The sequence below is a fragment of the Gossypium raimondii genome, chromosome 1 (genome assembly GCF_025698545.1).
Source record: "Gossypium raimondii isolate GPD5lz chromosome 1, ASM2569854v1, whole genome shotgun sequence".
Taxonomy (NCBI): domain Eukaryota; kingdom Viridiplantae; phylum Streptophyta; class Magnoliopsida; order Malvales; family Malvaceae; genus Gossypium; species Gossypium raimondii.
This window is the reverse complement of record NC_068565.1, coordinates 32,496,564-32,516,149: the sequence shown is the minus strand read 5'-3', so window position 1 is coordinate 32,516,149 and position 19,586 is coordinate 32,496,564. Positions and strand designations below refer to the sequence as shown.

Here is a 19,586-nt window from a genome sequence, read left to right as displayed (position 1 = left end):
GCGTAACGGACTCCCGGACCTATTTTCTCAAATCTCACAGACCTAAAATTTATTTTTAATGGTGAATCGGTTACACCTTAATAAAAGATCGGTGGTGACTCCCGTTTTATTTTCAAAGTCGATCCCCATTTTTCAAAATAAAAAATGGTGTCTACAGCTTGGCGACTCCGCTGGGGACGCATTTAGAGAGTCAAGCCGTAAAATTGATTGTTTCTTGTCTTATTGTCGAAAATTGAAAATTTGATTTGAAAAATTACGATCTCTTCTTTGCACTTGTTTGCATGATTATTGTAAATTGAGTCGTATATTTTGGCATCATATTGCATAAGACTATTTAGTCTTGTCCTTTTAAGTGGGAGTGAGAAGCTACTCCTTCGTGAGGTTTTCACCTCCGTGCAGGATAGTGAATCATTTTTGGGATACATCCATACCTATGTCTTCGTGAGATTTTCATCTCCGTGCTGCCATAGGGAAATGTATTCCCCTGAACTGAACTCGGTTTGTATGAGCCTATAATGGTTGAGGATCGAGGAATCTGCTGCTTCGGGTACCTTGACTTTAGAACCAAACCTCATATAGTGGACTTAGGAACTTAACCTAGGTAGAGCCACTCCAAATCCCTAGTGGTTACCTGATTAGGTACTTTCTGTTTTCCTTGTTTGCTTCTGTTTTGTACTAACCTATCTTGTTTTGTTTTGATTATGATTGCATTGCATTTGCATCTTAGGAAAGAGATATTGATTCAAATCCGATTGCTAAATTAGAAAGCTTGTCATGGAATACAGATTCCTTGATAAAGTGGAAAACAATACAGTTGCCTGAATATATTCTGAGAAACACAAGAAGAGTGATGGAAGAGTTCGTAACCTTGCTTCGTGGCCTGAGGATTCAAGGTGATTATCTAAGAGTCTTCGACGTTTCAACTCCCTTAAAGAAGCTGACGAGCCTTATGAAGATGGGCAGATGATGGATCGCGACCAAGATCAAGAAAAAGAGTTAGCAGTGGCATCTATTGGAAATTGGCGGATGAAGAAAAAGATCGATATTGTCTTTTGGAATATAAGGGTAAGGTCGTACATGCATCTACTTTATGTAAAGGAATTTGCTTTCTAGAAAAGTTTCCTAAATGTAATTGAATCAGAATCAATGTCTCTTTAGGATTCATTTCATGCATTTGCATTACATTACATTACATGCATTAAAATCCATTGAAAGAGTCTAAACGAGTAAATTTATTTCAGCTAATCTGGAAAACCAACCAACCAAACACCCTTACGGTATCCAGGCTAGAGAAATGGAACAAAGGTTGGAAAAATTAGAGCGAATGCAGATACAGATGTAGGAGCAATTGACCGAATTTCAACAGGAGATGAGAGATTAGATGCTAGAATTACAGAGAACCATGATGAGCCAGTTCAACCGATTGCTAGCTGGAGAGTTAGAAAAAGGAAAAACCCGGTGGTCCACTTTGGGTTGATAATGAGGATCTTGCCTATTCTCTAAATTGTACTCCGACAAGTGACCAGGTCCAGCCAGATAAATGCCCACAAGGGGCATTCTTTACCATCAGATCTCAACGATATCAGACTGGTATAGCAACACCAGTGAGTTGCTTGACGGGCCCAAGATCCAATTGGAGGAACAATTTTCCTGTTGCTCTTGATAACTACACAGAAATAAAGCAATCGAGGGTGGAGTACCTAGATACTACAAAGGCCCCAAGGAAGATGGAGAATAAGAAGAATAATAGAATGTCAGACTTAAAGAAGAAGGAAAACGAGGTGAGTAATTTGAACACTTACAACAAATCGATTACACAACCAAGAAAGGTGATTGCTAGTCAGCAAGGTTCATCTAGACAAGAACTTGGTGTGAAACAAGGTACTGAGAACCTCCAGTTCACGCCAATCCCGATGTCGTATAAGGAGCTGTATCAAAGGTTATTTGATGCGCACATTGTTGCCCCTCTCTACTCAAAACCTCCACAGCCTCCATACCCCAGATGGCACAACGCAAACGCACAATGAGATTATCATGTAGGAAATACGGGGCATTCCATAGAAAATTGCACTGCCTTTAAAAAAGTGATTGAAAGGCTTATTAGTATGGGCGTCGTCAAATTTGATGATTCCTCCCGTGTAGAAAATCTGCTACCCAATCATGATTGACAATGGGGTGAATCCAATGCATGGAGAAGAGTGGGAAATGTTCACATCGACGAAAAGCAACTGAAGAAGGGACCTTCTTAGATATCCGCCCTTATAAATTTGGGAGTGCTCTAAGTAATTAGACTGCGGAAGAAAGCCCTGTAGTTTTTAGAACCAATTTAGAGTAATGTTCAGAACATTTTTGTTGTTTTTAGCCTAAAAATGATAGAGATTTCCTTTGTGAAATAGGCACATGTCTGAACGTTATTATTTTAATGAAATACACCTTTGCAATCATTACTGAGCCAATATTTTCATTCTTTACAAACAATTCCAGATTCTTTCATTCTTTTAGATTTTCTTCCACATCATTCATTCATTCATAATCATATTGTACAAATAATTATTCATGAATTTATACATTCTTTTGTACATTCTTGGTACTTATTATGGGTCCCCAGATATCAATTACGTGAATGACTCTGCTACGAACCCAGATTTTCCTTTTGAGCGAGGCATGTGCTTAGAGGAATCTTATGACTTTGAAAATGACAAAGATTGTAGCTTATCTCCAGACTTGTTGAGGATGGTTGAAGAAGAGGATAGATAGATCCTACCTCACAAGGAATCATCAGAAATTGTGAGCTTGGTGAAGATTAGAATTGACCTAACCGTAAGGATGAAGTGAGACCTCATTAAGCTACCTCTAGAGTTCAAAGATATATTTGTAGGATCATACCAGGATATGCCCGGGTTTAACCCGTTGATAATGAAACAGCGCGGTGTGAGAAATTTGCAGTATGAGTGATGCAATTCTTTGCCGGGGCAATGCCTCTCTCGTTGACTCAGCATAGCTTTGCCCATTTGAAGTCGAGTTTCCATCCCTTCAAGATGTTGTTGGATTTTACTTTGATTAAAGAAGATCCAAAGCTTTCTGTTGTAATTGTGCCCCAAAAGGCTCTATGAAAGAAATCTGATACCAAAGAAAGTTTTTCGCATACAAGATGAAAGTGGAAGATCTTATGTGGGAGACTTTATCAAGAAAATATTGGTTCTGGTCAAAAGGGATAACAAGGACTTGCCTAATCCTACGGGTTCAGATCCGATTCAAAAAAATCAAAAATCAAAATAAAATAAGAAAAAAAAGAGAAGAAAAAGAAAAAGAAAAATTAAAGTCAAAATGAAAATAAAAAAGGAGAGAAGGAAAAAAGAAAAAAGGAAAAAATGAGAGGCCAAGGCGAAAACCCGTAAGGGGTGCTTTGTGACCAAAGGTGGTTTTGAGAACCCGAAAAGGGCGACTCAAATTTTGAGCAAAATAGGGCATGGACATCTCCATCATTGAATGCTTTTAATGGGTATTGCTTCACTGTTAAGGTCATCAATTACTTCATCAAAGGGATAGAGGTTGTTTCATGCGTCAATGTCATCATATGCCGGCATAGAATTCCAGAGAAGATGGTATTGGAAAATGCGTTGAGCTTGAACAATAGCACGATAGCTGAGGTTCGTAATCAAGTCAAAATCAGACACCATGATTCATCACCAAATTGCCTAGAGATGAAGAAAATTGAAAAATGACTGAGACTTGCAAAATTACCATTTGCCCTCCTTGCTTGCCGAACATCTATCAAGATTTCTACCAGAGCAACGTTGTTCTCTTTGGTTTACGGGGTTGAGGTAGTTTTACCTATTGAAATCCCCTCCCTCCGGGTATTAGAGTTGGAAGGATCCAATCGCGATATGACTAGTTGGACCTAGGAAATGGGTTAGAAGCTATTCATTAGGGGCGGATGTACCAGATGATACGAGCCCATAATAAACAGGGTCATCTCAGAAATTCCACGAAAGGGTGGATGCCGAAAAAGACCATTCCTCTACAAAAGGATTTTAGGGGAAAACGAATGCTAAGTAGGGGATGTCCCTGTGTTGTAAAGAAGACCTTTTTCAGAAGAGCACTGATCCTGAGTGAGATTGCTAATCCTATAAACTCAGATCCAGTCAAGAAATACTTCGAATGGACCAAGGTGAAAACCGGTGAAGGGCACTTTGAGTCAAAAAAAAAGGGAAAATGAAAATGAAAATGAAAAATGGAAAAATGAAAAAGTAAAAATGGAAAGGCTAAGGGGAAAACCCGCAAAGGGCACCTTAGGCCAAAGGGGATTTGAGTTGAAAACCCGAAAAGAGCGGCTCAAATATTGATCAAAATGGGGGGCATGAAGTGATCAGAGTGATTCGAATCTTAATCAGATTTGGGCATGTGGTAATCTTGTTATACCTAAACCAACAGGAAAAGGTAGGCGACATCTTGGGGCATCAACAAAGCACTGTAGATCTCCTAAACACATGTTAAACTCAGAATGGTCATCAGAATTTTTTTACAGAGAAGTTCAAGCTGCGATATCTCGGACACCCAATTTTTGTATTATTCATATTGAATTTGTTGTTCTTGGAATATTTCATTCTTTTCCAATATACACATTCCTCATCAGTTTCTTTGTCATCCTTCTTTACTATTTTGGATAATTTATTTTGAGCTATGCTCAGAACCAACTTTATTCTTATCCCTTGTTATAACCCTTTTTGCAAGCATGTTGCATTAGAGTAATGATTAATGGACTAATAAAACTTTCACAAAGGAAGTTTTGCATATTACTCTGAAAAGCTTCTAAATAATATAGGAACCTGAAACAGGACTATTGTTTAGAACGCACCAAATTTAAAGGTTGGAAATTTGAGAAGGAATAGTCTAAATTTAGATTTTCTCTTTGGATTTTGTTGTCAAATGCATTGATTGACAAGATGCCATAAACCAGCAAGCAATGATCACCAAGCAATAGGAAGAGGTTACCTCAGAGAAAATAGCCTTCATTTGCGCATGAGTCTTTGGTACGACACTCTGGAAATGGTGTAAGGGGACCAGAAAGATTAAGATCCCATATCCTTGAATTGTGATAAAAGAGGATTGAGGAAAAGTCATATTTCTACCCTTGGATTACAGTGGAAGAATGATGGTACAAATCTTACGCCCCAATGGATTAACTTTTTCAGTTTACAGTGGGGCAATCTGACTAAGTGTTTCTTCAGAAAACGCCAGTCGAGAAGGAAGTTGTTATAGCACTTCAACGACAAAGCCTTAATAAACTTCGAGTAATGACAACCTAAGCGGGATCATTCTCGGAAAAATAAAATTCTGCATTCATGCAAACACCATTCACACATGTCTAGTTAGGAGCATTCGATACATTTTGATCATGTCATCCTAATCATTAGGCATAATTAAGTTCATAAACGAATTATACAGTCCATGTTCCCCAGAGAACAAATCGGTGAAATCACAAGTCCTATGTCCCTGGTCAGCAGTGGAGTAGGTTGGAAATTACAGATCTTGTCTCCCTAAGCAGTAGTGGAGCAGATCAAAGACGGTGAATCTTATCTTCAAGTGAAAGAAAGCAGATTTAAGATGCAAGTCCTATGTCCTTGATCAGCAGTGGAATAGGTTGGAAATTGCAGATATTGTCTCCCTAACCAGTGGCAGAGCAGACTGAGAAAACAAGTCTTATCTCCCTGAGATTACAGCGGAGCAGATGGAAGCTAGTAATCCTATCTCCCTGAAATTACAGTGGACCGGATTAAAATAAAGGATCTTATCTCTTTGAGGTTACAGTAGAGTAGATCACATCAGATTGAAGCCAGAAATCTTATCTCCCTGAGATTACAGCGGAGCAGGTGGAAGCTAGTAATCCTTTCTCCCTGAGATTACAGTGGAGCGGATTAAAATAAAGGATCTTATCTCTCTGAGGTTACAGTAGAGTAGATCACATTAGATTGCAGCTAGAAATCTTATCTCCTTGAGATTACAGAGGAGCAGATGGAAGCTAGTAATCCTATCTCCATGAGATTACAGTGGAGCGGATTAAAATACAGGATCTTATCTCTCTGAGGTTACAGTAGAGTAGATCGCATCAGATTGAAGCCAGAAATCTTATCTCCCTGAGATTACAGCGGAGAAGATTGAAGCTAGTAATCCTATCTCCCTGAGATTATAGTGGAGCGGATTAAAATAAAGGATCTTATCTCTCTGAAGTTACAGTAGAGTAGATCGCATCAGGTCTTATCCCCTTGAGATTACAGTGGAACAGACCGAAGAAGCAAATCTTATCCCTCAGGTGATGCAGTGGAACAGATTAAAGCTGCATCGGTGAATCTTGCTTCCCCGACATTGCAGTTCAAAAGATTAAAGCTACAACAGCGAATCTTACCTCCCAGGTGATGCAATGGAACAGATTAAGGCCACATCGGTGAATCTTGCTTCCCCGACATTGTAGTTCAAAAGATTAAAGCTACAACAGCGAATCTTACTTCCCTGGCGGTGCAGTGGAACAGATTAAAGCCATAATGGCGAATCTTGCTTCCCCGACATCACAGTTAAGCAGATTTACGAGTTACGAATCCTATCTCCCCGACGTTGCGGTGGAGTGGGTCAAAGCACCAATTCCTATACCTCTGAAGATACAATAGGATGGAAGGAGGCTACTCGAAGAAGAGGAGCACCAAGGTCCAGCACAACCGGGCAAAATTGGCCATTATTGGAGTCTTTGGTCCTTTCTTGTTACACGACAACGAGCAAAGAGGGGCAGCTGTAATACCCAAATTTTGCCCGGCCCGAGCCCAAGTATTAAAACCAAAATATAAAAAATATATATAAAAAAAATCAAAGTCCAAATGTCCAAATTACAAAACCCAATTAACCCAAGCCCAGACCTAAAGCCAAATCAGCCCAAATTACTAAACCCTAGCCCAATTACAATGTGGCCCATAACAAAACTTTCAGAAACAGAAACCTTAGGGTTTCTACCTAGCCTCCAACGCCATAGCCAACAATAGCCTCCACGCCACGCTCCTCCGTATGGCCGTACCTGCAAGAAGGACAAACAAACGCAACAAAACAGAAAAAGCAAGCAAAAAGATGGGAGATCGACATCAAATCAGAAAAAAAGAGCAGAAAATAAGAAAATGTAAAAATAGGGATTTTTATTTTCTTTTGGGGGGTTTTTTCAGCAATATAAGGAGATATCAGAAATTGGTAAAAAAAAACACATCTTAGAATATCGGAAATAAGAAAAACAGAGGTTGATTTTTTTCGATCTATTTACTCGTCGTTTTTATTATTTTATTTTATTTTATTTTTATTTTGTTTTACGAATCTGTTAAATAAAAAGAAAACAATAAAGGAAAGGGGGAGGAGAGACTTACCCAGAATCGCCCTACTGATACCCTCGCCGGAAGCCCTTTGTGGCCGCGGAGATCGAACCGAGGGAGGGCACGGGTCTGAAGGGTTCGGCCTTGGAACAGGGCTCAAAGGGGAGGCTCAAAATAGCGCCTTTCGTGTGATGCTGGCAGCTAGACGCGGCGGTTCCACGGCGAAGCCACGGTGGCGACCATGGCCGAAAGCCTAGGCCTATTGTGGGAAGGGAGGCCGAGAGTCTCCCTCTCTCTCTGTTTTTTTGAAAATAAAAAGAGAAATGTTTTTTTTGTTTTTTTTAAGTATTTCAATGGCTTCGAAAACGGCGCCGTTTTAGCCTCAGTGACCCGCGCGGTGACCCAACCCAAGGGAAGGATCCGCGCGTTTTTGGCTCAATGGTCTATTTGCACTATAAGTCCCTATGTGTTTGGTTGTTGTTGCGATTCAGTTCTCTTTCTTTTTTTAATTCGTACTGTGTATTTGACTTCGGTTTCATTTGAGTCCGCAGTAAAACGATGTCGTTTTCACTATTTGGTTTTGAATACCTGAATCTGTGTGTTTATTTGTTGTTTCGGTCCTTCCATTATTTAGCATTTGCACCCCATATTTTGTTGTAGTTTCAATTTAATTCTTAACCTTTATTTTGATTATTTTAACATATATATATTTAAATCGTTTATTTTCTATATTTATATTATTTTACTTACATATTTTTAAACTATTGTATATAGTACTTATTCTAAAATAAATGAATATATACATATGTGTTATTTAGTTTAAATGATTTACATATATATTATTTCAAAATCCGATTATCTTTAAGTTGAGTTATTTTAAAATTCCTCTTTTATATATTATATAACTCATTATATGTTATTTCAACTTGTTTCAGTAAATGATCTTTTTATATATTGTTTTGTTTTTAGTTGCTTTATATACTAATTTTAAAATTATCCTATACTATTTGTTTTAAATTGATTTATATTAGCTATTTAAAACTCGTTTTCACGTACTATTTATTTGTTTTTACTTATTAATTGTTTTCTATATCTATTTTTAAAACCATATTTTACTATATGCTTGGTTTATTTTAAACTTTATACATATATTATTCATTTTAGATTTTTTATACAAATAATTCCTTAATTATGATTTCCTTCTTTCACATTTCTTAAGTTATTTAAAAAAAACTCGTACAACTTCATATGTGTTAATTTGTTTGGTGCTTTGATTGACCTTTAATTCATTAGCCTTTGAATGTTAACATAATATATGATGTGAGATTATTACTCTTATATGCATTGTATTAATTGTTTGTATTGATTGATTACTCGTGTTCATTAGTATATATTTTCGGTTTACGAGTTATTACTTCGCATCGTACTTTGAAATTCCATCGCGCTTTATTCGCTTAAAAAGTTACGTTCAATATGGTTTAAGTATCAAAACCAATTTATTCAAAAAATCTTCAAAATACTCGAAGTTTGGAATCCTCGAGAGAATTGAGCCCTAACGTATTGGGTTCCAATTTTTCCTCGTCGAATCTAAATAATCGAAATTTTTTCAAGCATACAAATTTTAAATAAAAACCCATTCTCGGGAATTCAACACGTTATGTCCTAACGCATTGGATATGACATGTTATTTTCTCGAGACGAGGATTTTGAAAATAAAGGCAATATTCAATATTTAGGAATTTCGTGAAATCGAGCCCTAACTTACTAGGTCTTGATTTTTACATTTAACCGAAATAATCGGATATCCTTCTCAAATGCATAGATTTTAAAAGTCAAAAGATAAACATAATTTCGAGGATTTGAAATGTCGCACTCTAACTTACTGTGTGTGACAATTTATTTCCTTGAGGTAAGTGAGCCTTATTATCTAATTCATTTTATTCAAGATAAAAGGATCGTATTTCAAAATCTTTTCAAAGTTTCGACACTAAGGCATTAAACAATCGATTCGGTACCAATTTTGGGCGTTACGAGAGTGCTAACCCTTCCTCGTGCGTAACCGACTCCCGGACCTATTTTCTCAAATCTCGCAGACCTAAAATTTATCTTTAATGGTGAATCGGTCACACCTTAATAAAAGATCGATGGCGACTCCCATTTTATTTTCAAAGTCGATCCCTATTTTTTAAAATAAAAAATAGTGTCTACACCACGTTTAAAGTGGATCACATCAATATTTTTTTATTACACTGCTAATAATCGGGATAATATATGTATATAACAATTTACAGCTTTAGATAATCAAGTAATAAAAAAATTCAAAACAAAATGATAACAAGTACTAAATTAATTTTTAACCCATTAAAGTATAACAATATCTTAGAACTTGAAATTGCTGAAAACTTGTCTATGCCTCGCTTGTTTTTATATGAGTATCGCAAACGGACACAATCTCGTCTTGCGATGGACTGAATTACCAATATATATATATATATTATTTTAAGGGAATAAATGTTAAAATTTATTATTTTTGGACACTAATAAAACTTTATCACATTACCAAATTTTAAAGATATTAAATTATTATTATACAACAATCCATATTTAATCTATTCTCCAATTCTAATTAAATTATTTCAAAACATAAGTAATTAAAATAAAAAATCAAATATCAAGAAGTGTTGGGTGTAGTGGCAAGTCACATTGCACTTCCAAGAAAAGAGCGAGGTTTAAGCCTTGAAGACGATATTGTTGGGAGGGCAACCATAGATCCCAAACATGAACAGTAAAACAAATATGAAAAGTAAAAAAAAAAATCAAATGACATATAAACTTTAAAATTACACAATTCTTGTTTCTAAAGATCCAATGCAATAAAATTATTACTTTTAATGTATAATAAAAGACACTTCTTCAGTTTTGCAACTTAAATTATAAAAAAATTGTAATTAAAATAGATTAAAGCTCCTGGGCAAACTTTAGATAGTAGATTTAGCATAAGGTTTTTACAAAACTTACTTGAGATCAACGGTGATTGGATTTACAATTAGGAAAATGAAATTTGACTTTCTTAATAATAAAACTATAATTCTAGTTTTTATTATGAATAAAATTGTTGATTTTGCAATTTTTTAATAATATAAAATCTTTATAAATGATGAGGCAATAAACTATGCAATTAAAAATTCCAAAATCATATAAATTATTTATAGATATTTTTATTGTAATTAATTTTTTTCTGCAATTACTTATATTTTAAAGTAATTTAGCTAGAGTTTAGAGAGTAAGTTAAATATGTTACTATGTATAATAATAATTTTATGTATTTAAAATTTAATGATAAGATGAAATTTTATTAATGCCTAAAAATATTAATTTTAGAGAGATTTTTGTTTGTACATGATAGAGTAGTCGCCTACAGAACAGCTGGATACAATGATGAAATAATTCCTTTAAAATACTTGACATTTAAATAAAACAAAAGGTTGACATTGAAGTGATCGAGACTTCCTTGTTTTCGCTTAAAAGATGTTAGAATATATGCCGAAAATAATTATATATTAAATATATTAAAAATTAAAATGAGAATTTTTTTTAAAGAAAAATTCTTTAATTCATTTTATGAATAGGATTATACAAATTGAAAAAGAAAAAATAACAAACACCCGACAAGCTCCATCAACAAAATAAAGACTTCAGCCTTAGCATCAAATGAACATTATGTAACATTGACAATTGGATTCGTCACAACTCAAGCACGACATATTTGATTTAAATAACAAACACCCCTCATGGGCAATGAAAGGCAATCACTTAATACGATAAAGAAATTCATCCCGTATGGTCTAAATCGACGGGCAAAAATCGACAAAAGAACTAAACATCCACCAAATTGAAGAGGGTAGCAACAAAACTATCCCTAAACCCACTTGCAAAAGCAAGTCTACATGCATAAGTGAAGACTTATTTAACAATGAAACAAACATATAAAACTTAAGACAACATGGGTCCAAACTAACTCGTGAAGTCATTTATTATATTGAAATACTCTTAAAACGGAAACATATTAAGAAGCCAACAAAGAACCATCCACTTTCTAAGAGAAACTGTCGATGGGTGATGGAGTGTCAATAACAATTGACTTTATCATCTATCTATCACAATTTGTGAAAACGTTAAAGATACCCACAAAATAAATCATGAAGTGAAAAAGGAGAAAAAAAGAAAAGAAAGAGAGGCCAGTAGTAGCCAACCCGGAGATTGGTACTGTCGTTGGGCGAAATACAAGAGAAGAAACAAATAACTTGGAGAAAAAATAGAAAATTTTTTAGGGTTTTATAAAAAAATTTAAAATTAAAATGAGAATTAAATATTACTTTATAATTGAAATGGTTATTTTGGTTGGTAAGTTTTATGAAATTTTGGGTTCAAATCCTATGTTTTACTAGATTTTGTATGAAAAAAGATAAAAAATATCTTCAAAATAGTATTTATTATTTTTAAAATAGAAGCTTAATGCACACTTTAGTCCTTGAAATATATTGCTTTTCTCAATTTGGTCCTTAAAGTTTTATTTTGCCTACTTCAATCCCTAACATTATTAGACATTCCTAATTTAGTGACTAAAACATTGAACAGAGAAGGTTTGATAATGGTAAGGACTAAATTGAGAACATCAAATAATGTTAAAGATTGAAGTGGGCTAAGAAAAAACTTTAGTCACCAATGTAAGAAACTGGTATATTTCAAGAACTAAAGTGTGCAATAAACCTTTAAATGATAGTCTTATAGTAATTTAAAAACTGAGTTAAAGCTTAATTGAGAGTGACCAACTCAATCAAACTCTTTTTAAATAGTATAGATACTCCTCCTAATATTATTATTGTAAAAAACGTTATTTAATATTAAAGACACTTTTTTTTAACAATTTTATCGTACATTCTATCATATTTATTCTTTTTGAGATAATAACTAGAACTACTTATAATACGCTTCAATCTACTCGAACTAACCTCCTCCTATATTGACAACAATACACATGACAATCAAATTAAGACTCCATCAACATTAAAAATACATTTTTGAATCTCAAGCGACAAGACAATCTCAAATCTCATTAACACCAACAAATTTGATCATTGTCTTTACACGAGATTATATCAAGGTTGAAAATATTCTTCTTCTTCTTTCGATTTTCAAAGAACGGGGTGTTGGTCAATAATGAGCACCCACTTATTCCGCGGCGGGGGAATAAACACCCACTTCATTCGATTTTCAAAGAATGGGGTGTTGGTCAATAATGAACACCCACTTATTCCGCGGGGGGGATTGTATTTATTTATTATTTAGATAGAATTCTTTTTCTAACAATGAACACCCACTTCAATTTATTTATTATTTAGATAGAATTCTTTTTCTAATAATGAACACCCACTTGAATTTATTTATTATTTAGATAGAATTCTTTTTCTAAATAGAAAAAGACGTCCATCAAAGTAATAATTAAAAAAGACCAATGACTCAAAAATTTGTAATATATATGAGATGGCATGGTGATTCGGTGAAGGATACTATTGACAGATACAGTGAACATGGATGCTAGAACCAAAATGCAAGAAAGCAGTTCACAGTTGTCTGCCACTTCATATCAAAGCGTCCCAACTTTCCCTCTTCATTCAACCAATGACAAAGCTATTCCCCTTCTAGGTTTTGGCACAGCCGAATACCCTTTCGGTGCTTCCATTGATACCATGAAACAAACCATTCTCGAAGCTATCGAAGTAGGGTACCGTCACTTCGATACGGCTGCTCTTTACCAAACTGAACAGCCTTTAGGTGAAGCAATATCAGATGCTCTTCGTCTACGGTTAATCAAATCCAGAGACGAACTCTTTATCACTTCCAAGCTCTGGTGTAGCGATGCACACCATGATTGTGTTCTCCCAGCACTCAAAAAAACACTCAAGTATTATCCCTTTGTTCCCTTGATGTTTTCACTATGTGCTTTTTATTGGTTTACTTATTGTTTCTTGATTTGTATAGAAATTTGAAGTTGGAATATCTTGATCTGTATCTGATTCACTGGCCAGTGAGCGTGAAGCCTGGGGAATATGAGTTGCCTGTTAAGAAGAAGGACCTTGTTCCTATTGATCTAAAATCTGTGTGGGAAGCAATGGAGGAGTGTCAAGCTCTTGGCCTAACAAAATCTATAGGAGTAAGCAATTTCTCCTGCAAGAAACTCGAAACTATCCTTTCCACTGCCAAAATCCCACCTGCAGTGAACCAAGTGAGGACCACTTTAATTTCTACCTAATGTTTTGTATCATCTGCTTAATGTTTTTCAATTAAAATTAATAGTAAAGTAACTAATGATGGATTCGTATGAATTGATGTATGGGGTGAAAGGTGGAGATGAACCCAATGTGGCAGCAAAAGAAACTGAGGAAGTTTTGCGATGAGAAGGGCATACTTATCGAGTCTTACTCTCCTTTGGGGGCAAAAGGAACGCTGTGGGGAACAAATCGGGTGATGGAATGTGAGCTACTCAAGGAAATTGCCCAAGCCAAGGGAAAATCGCTTGCTCAGGTTTGTTTGAGATGGGCATATGAACAAGGAGTATGTGTGCTTGTGAAGAGCTTCAACAAGGAAAGGATGAAACAAAACCTTGATATCTTTGATTGGAAGCTCAGTGCTGAGGAGTCTCGCAAGATAAGCCAACTTCCACAGTTCAAAGGGTTTCCAGCTGGGGAATTTGTATCAGATGATGGTCCTTACAAGTCTCTTGAAGAGCTTTGGGATGGAGAGATTTGATTTTCATTATCTACTGGATTTATTACAAATAAACCAAATGGACCCATATGCAGATCTTTATAGTTTGGTGGTATTGTGTATATATGGGACCATCATTTTATTGTGTTGGAACCAGCATTTAGCAGACGAGAACTATGGGGACAATAAAATGTGATTGTGGAGCTTATTGAGTCAAGAGTCATCCTATTTTTCTGTTTGTCCTTTCTTGTGGAGTAACATGTTGCAAGTATTAGAAAATCACCGGAAAGTACTGAAAATAATTTTTGGAATTTTTTCCCATATTTACCTTTTGAAAAAACATAACTTATTTTCTAGAAATAAATACTCCAGTGATTTTATTTTTATATAAAAATTAATTTAAGTAAAGCTTAATATTATTATATTAATAATAATTTTTATTTTTATGTTTAAAATATGTAAAATTAATAAAATATTAATATAAAATATTATAATTGTCAATATTATCAAACATACTTATTTAATTATCTATATCTAATCATATAATAAATTATTAATATTATTTAATATTTCAATTTTATTTTAATAATAAATTTTAAAATAATAATTTTAAATAATATTCATCATATATTATTGAAAAAATATTCAATATTAATATTTTAAATAATAAATATCTATTAAAATTATAAATATATTAATAGTAAATGTTTTGTAGTATAAAAGTTAAAATGTGCTATAAGTCTATGTACTCTTCACAAATTTGAGATTTAGTCCTTGTACTTTTATTTTCAATAATTTAGTCATTTACTTTTTAGAATTGAAAATTAAGTCCCATTGTTAACATTGTTATTTTTTGTCAATTTTTTGATGTCACATTTTAAATAAAAATACTCGGTATTTATGTAATTAAAAAATGACATTATAATGAACATGAATTTACAAAGTATTTTAATAATGCTAATAGTTGAACTCAATTTTGATATCTAAAAGGTAGGACTAAACCAAAAATAAAAGCACATGGACTAAATTTCAAATTTTGAAGAGTACAAGGACTTATGACATATTTTAATCTAGTATAAAAATATGAATATTTTAATTATATAAATATGAGTATTTTTTTAAATAATGTTTAGTTTCATTTATCCCTTACAACTCTAATATGTGAATATGTACTCTCATATATGTAATATATGTAATTTAAATTAAGTTTTAATTCAACATTATTTATTATTAAGTTCATATATGACATTGATTAATACAAAATATTTTCTTATTATAAAATAAATTTCGATTGTTAAAAGAAAATTGCACTATAATATTTTAAAGCAAATATATCTATGTCGTGTTTGTTTTACAAAGAATAATATAAAATATAAATTTATATATATATTAAACTCAATTAAACAATAAAAAAATAAAAAATATCAAATGTATATTTGTTTCATTAAAATAGTTTTTGTGAAATATTTTCAAAAAACATCAAACAATAAAAATATTTTATACTAATTCATCCGAACACCAAAAATATTAATTTTTCATAAAATAAATTATTTTCTAAAATTATTTTTCAAAAGTAATTTTCAGTGAAAAAACAGAACCAATGTCAGAAAGTCACAATGGAAAACATAAAGAATTCAAAAGTTAAAATCTTAAAATTTCTTTTCTATTTATGCATGGAAAACATAAAGAATTCAAAAGTTAAAATCTTAAAATTTCTTTTCTATTTATGCATGGGTTATGTATACTATACTATACTATAATATAATATAATATATAAAGTATTTAAAATAAAATATAAATATTATCATTAGAGCTTGATTAGTGCAAGTTTCAGCGTCACGTATGTGAATATGCTTATATTTTAATATAATAAATTGATTTAATAATTTACATACAAATATTAATAAAGAGAAAATTTAAATAAAAATTTAATGTTGAATTAAAATATAAAATATATAAAAATAATAATTAAATTAAATTAAATCTCATTCAAATGTAAATATAGTTATGTAGTAAACAATAATATTAACAGAAAATAACGATCTAGTCATTCGTTATCTTATTTTTTCCTTTTAGATTTTTAAGGAATAATGTCAAATTTAGCCTTTAACTTTACTTTTTTTTTGTTAATTTTGTTCTTTTTAATTAAATTTGGCCTCAATCTTTAAAAAAGTCCAATTTAATCATCAACTTTTTGAAAAAGAGTAGATTGGATTTTTTAATAGAAATATTGACTAAAATGTTAAAATTTTAAATATAATAGTTTACATGGAAATTCACGTGTATTTCATATTAAATATTTTAATTTTATGAAATTTTTATAATTGCTTTTATTTTTTTATTTTTATGATTTTAAATTATTTGTTGACATGAAAAATAGTGTCGTGTCAACATGAAATGCATGTGGACTGTCACACGGATCATTACACCAACTTCATTAAAAATTTAATGTTTTACTCATATTTTCATTAAAGAAAATCAATTTGACACTTTTTGAAAGGTTAATGGTCAAATTTAGTTTAAAAAAAAAGAATAAACACCAAATTGACAAAAAATGTAAACATTGAGGGCTAAGTTTATCATTGTAGCTTTTTTTTTTGCAAAATCATTATTGCTTTTTTAAATGTCATTAAGTCAAATCATAATATACTATATTTATTATTATTTTTAAAATATAATTAAAATATTTGTTATTATATTATATCAATATTAGTTTTAATTTTAATTTCTAAACATAAATAAATTTAATAAAAATTTAAAGCAGAATATTGAAAAAAGAAACATTTGATCGTTCTCTATTTTAATTTTTATTTAAAATAATGACATTATAATATTAACTAATTTGGTGGAATAATTTTAAGAACATAAAATTACTGATTGTAAGTTAATCTTTTAAATTATAAATTTCAATATAAACATATATTTTAAATGATGTATTATAAAATTATGATATTTATACAAATATATAATTTCTTACTTAGCTAATAAGCTATATAAAAGTTTACAATTGTAATTATATAATTTACAATTACTTTTTATTGTCAATTTTTATTTTATGTTTTATATATATTAATATATGCACAATATTTGCCACATGTATAATAAAATTATTTATTACTATTTTTATTCTTCATTGTTCAATATTCTACGATTTATGTAACCTCCCCAACACAACCCTAACGTTATGGTTAAATCATGGAAGTCACACTAAACACCAATATAGCCCAGTACAATATTCAAATAGCAAAAAACAGTAAGAAAAACCATTTCATAAAGAATTCAGATTATACAAGTCTTACTTTTAGTTCAATTTATTTAAAACGATCACTTAGAGAAACAAAAATAGTAACTCAAACATGAAATAGGTTCAAATTGTTGAGTTTCAAATCTCCACGAAGGGTATCGATACAAAATAGAAAAGTATTGATACTTATTTAAGTATCGATACGATTTGAGCATTCTACCAATTTTATAATATATAAAACGTGACCAATCGGTATCGATACTTATACCAATTTGGCATTTTGTTGCTTTGAAAATCGATTTAAATGATCAAGAATTTATACTAGATGCCTTTGTATCTATACTTTTCATCAGGGCAGGAAAAACTTGTTTTTTTAAAAGTATTTTCAAATTAGTTTCACAATATTGTATCCATTTAACCTGTTTAAGGAAAAACGTTAATTTATTTTAGTTTAAAAGTTGTTAGAAAAATCCCATTTATAATTACTCTAAAATGGTTTAACAGATTTTAAGTTTATAACCAGATTTATTGTCAAATTAACAATGCAAAATCCAAAAAAAAAACCTAAAAAATATCAAAGTCCATGCCATAGCCCGTAAAACATTGCAAAACCCAAGAGAACTTATAAAACAGTTTAGAAATGAGTTTTAAGGATAAATATAACGATAGTGCTTTGAGTGTTGAGTCCGAACCCTAACCTCACGAGTTATCTAAAAATTTAGGAAAAACTAAAGAGTGAGATATGAAACTTAGTGTGGTTTTAACATAAGCAGTAAATATATAAAACACTAAATAACAACATACGTGTATGCAATATATAGCACATATCAGATTATCAATCCCATAGTGAACTTAGTAAAAACATAGGATGCATGTATAACAGTGTAGTTTTCCTACCCGACGATCTGCTACACTCCACAGTAAGAGTTCCCTAGAACTTGTCCAACCCTACACACTAAACAATATTTTATAGATGAACAGCCAATAAATATGCAAACGAACAGCCAATATATCAGTATGTTGCGAATAAACCGCCAGTAAAACAATAATTTGATTAGTAAACTGATCCGACATTAAAGGCATGCACTTCCTCCTTTAAAAACCCAATCTCATGTATCAATGACATGCTATTAATGATCAGTACAACATACAGTGATAGTAACATCATGTTATCAACATGAAAATAGTAACAGTTTAATTGGTAAATAGTAACAGTGGAGCATGCGTTAGTAAAATATACAGTATCATCACAGAAACAATATCACAATTTCACACAACATCACAGTTTCATAAATTGGCAGCACAGTAAATTTACATCCAATCAACACTCACGGTTTATCAATGATTTAACAGAGATTATACCCCTTTTTAGATTTGACGTTTTAAGCGAATTCAGATTCACAGATCAAACTTGTTTAGTAATCATTAAAAAAATAGTAAATAACATGCTTAATAACACTATGTATTCGACCAAAGCCCATTCACGCACATGACACACACAGTTAGGACACACACCTTTACTTCTTACGTCGTACGGTACCTCTTCAACTCAGATCTAATTCGTTCACGTCAAGATTCGATCCTTTGAACAGAAAACACATGAAAATAAATAACATTAGAATCAGTACTAGCTAGATTTCGAGATTGAAGATAACCAATTAATTAGTATGGGAGTGGAGCAGATCGTACACATACTTTGTAAACTCAAAACCAATCTCACTTATGGAGCAGAGGATTTCCACTTACCAACATATCGAAATTGGATATGGGAAGCCATTGTTGACAGTTCTATTCACTAACGAAATCTGAACGAATAGAGAGTGATTCGATAAGGGAAAGAAATCGACAGCTCAATGAGTGCAAGGTGCGACGGCAACAAGGATAGTGGATGAGGTGGCAGTGTAGAAACAAGAGGAAGAAGGCTAAGAAAAGAAAAGAGGGAGAAGGAAAAGGGAGGAGAAAACGACAAGGGAAAATTAGAGAGCAAAACAAGCTTAGGGCAACAATTGAAACAAAAAAATTGAAAGGAGGGGGCTGGTAAAAAAAAACTAGGTTTAAATACCTAGGGTTTTTGACACACTAGGGTTTACTTCACAATAATATACAATGGTATCAATACTATTAGAAGGGTATCGATAATTGCATAAGTATCGATACAGTTTATGTAACAATCTATTTTTCAGTGGTGTTAGAAACAGAGGTTTCAGAGCCACAAATTCGATGAACGA

General features: G+C 32.3%; 1 protein-coding gene and 1 long non-coding RNA gene across 2 annotated transcripts; one reads left to right on the top strand and one right to left on the bottom strand.

The window, feature by feature from the left end:
- Positions 1-12,897: 12,897 nt before the first annotated feature.
- On the top strand, positions 12,898-14,331 carry LOC105785607 (non-functional NADPH-dependent codeinone reductase 2). Its single transcript, XM_012611719.2, has 3 exons — positions 12,898-13,311; positions 13,389-13,632; positions 13,752-14,331. The coding sequence occupies exons 1-3, from the start codon at positions 12,938-12,940 to the stop codon at positions 14,154-14,156; spliced, it is 1,023 nt and encodes a 340-aa protein (XP_012467173.1). The 5' UTR covers positions 12,898-12,937; the 3' UTR covers positions 14,157-14,331.
- Positions 14,332-18,113: 3,782 nt separating this feature from the next.
- Positions 18,114-19,361, bottom strand: LOC105787285 (uncharacterized). Its single transcript, XR_001131522.2, has 3 exons — positions 19,105-19,361; positions 18,874-18,940; positions 18,114-18,313 (listed from the first exon to the last, which is right to left on the bottom strand). It is a non-coding gene; the product is annotated as an uncharacterized LOC105787285 (long non-coding RNA).
- Positions 19,362-19,586: the final 225 nt, after the last annotated feature.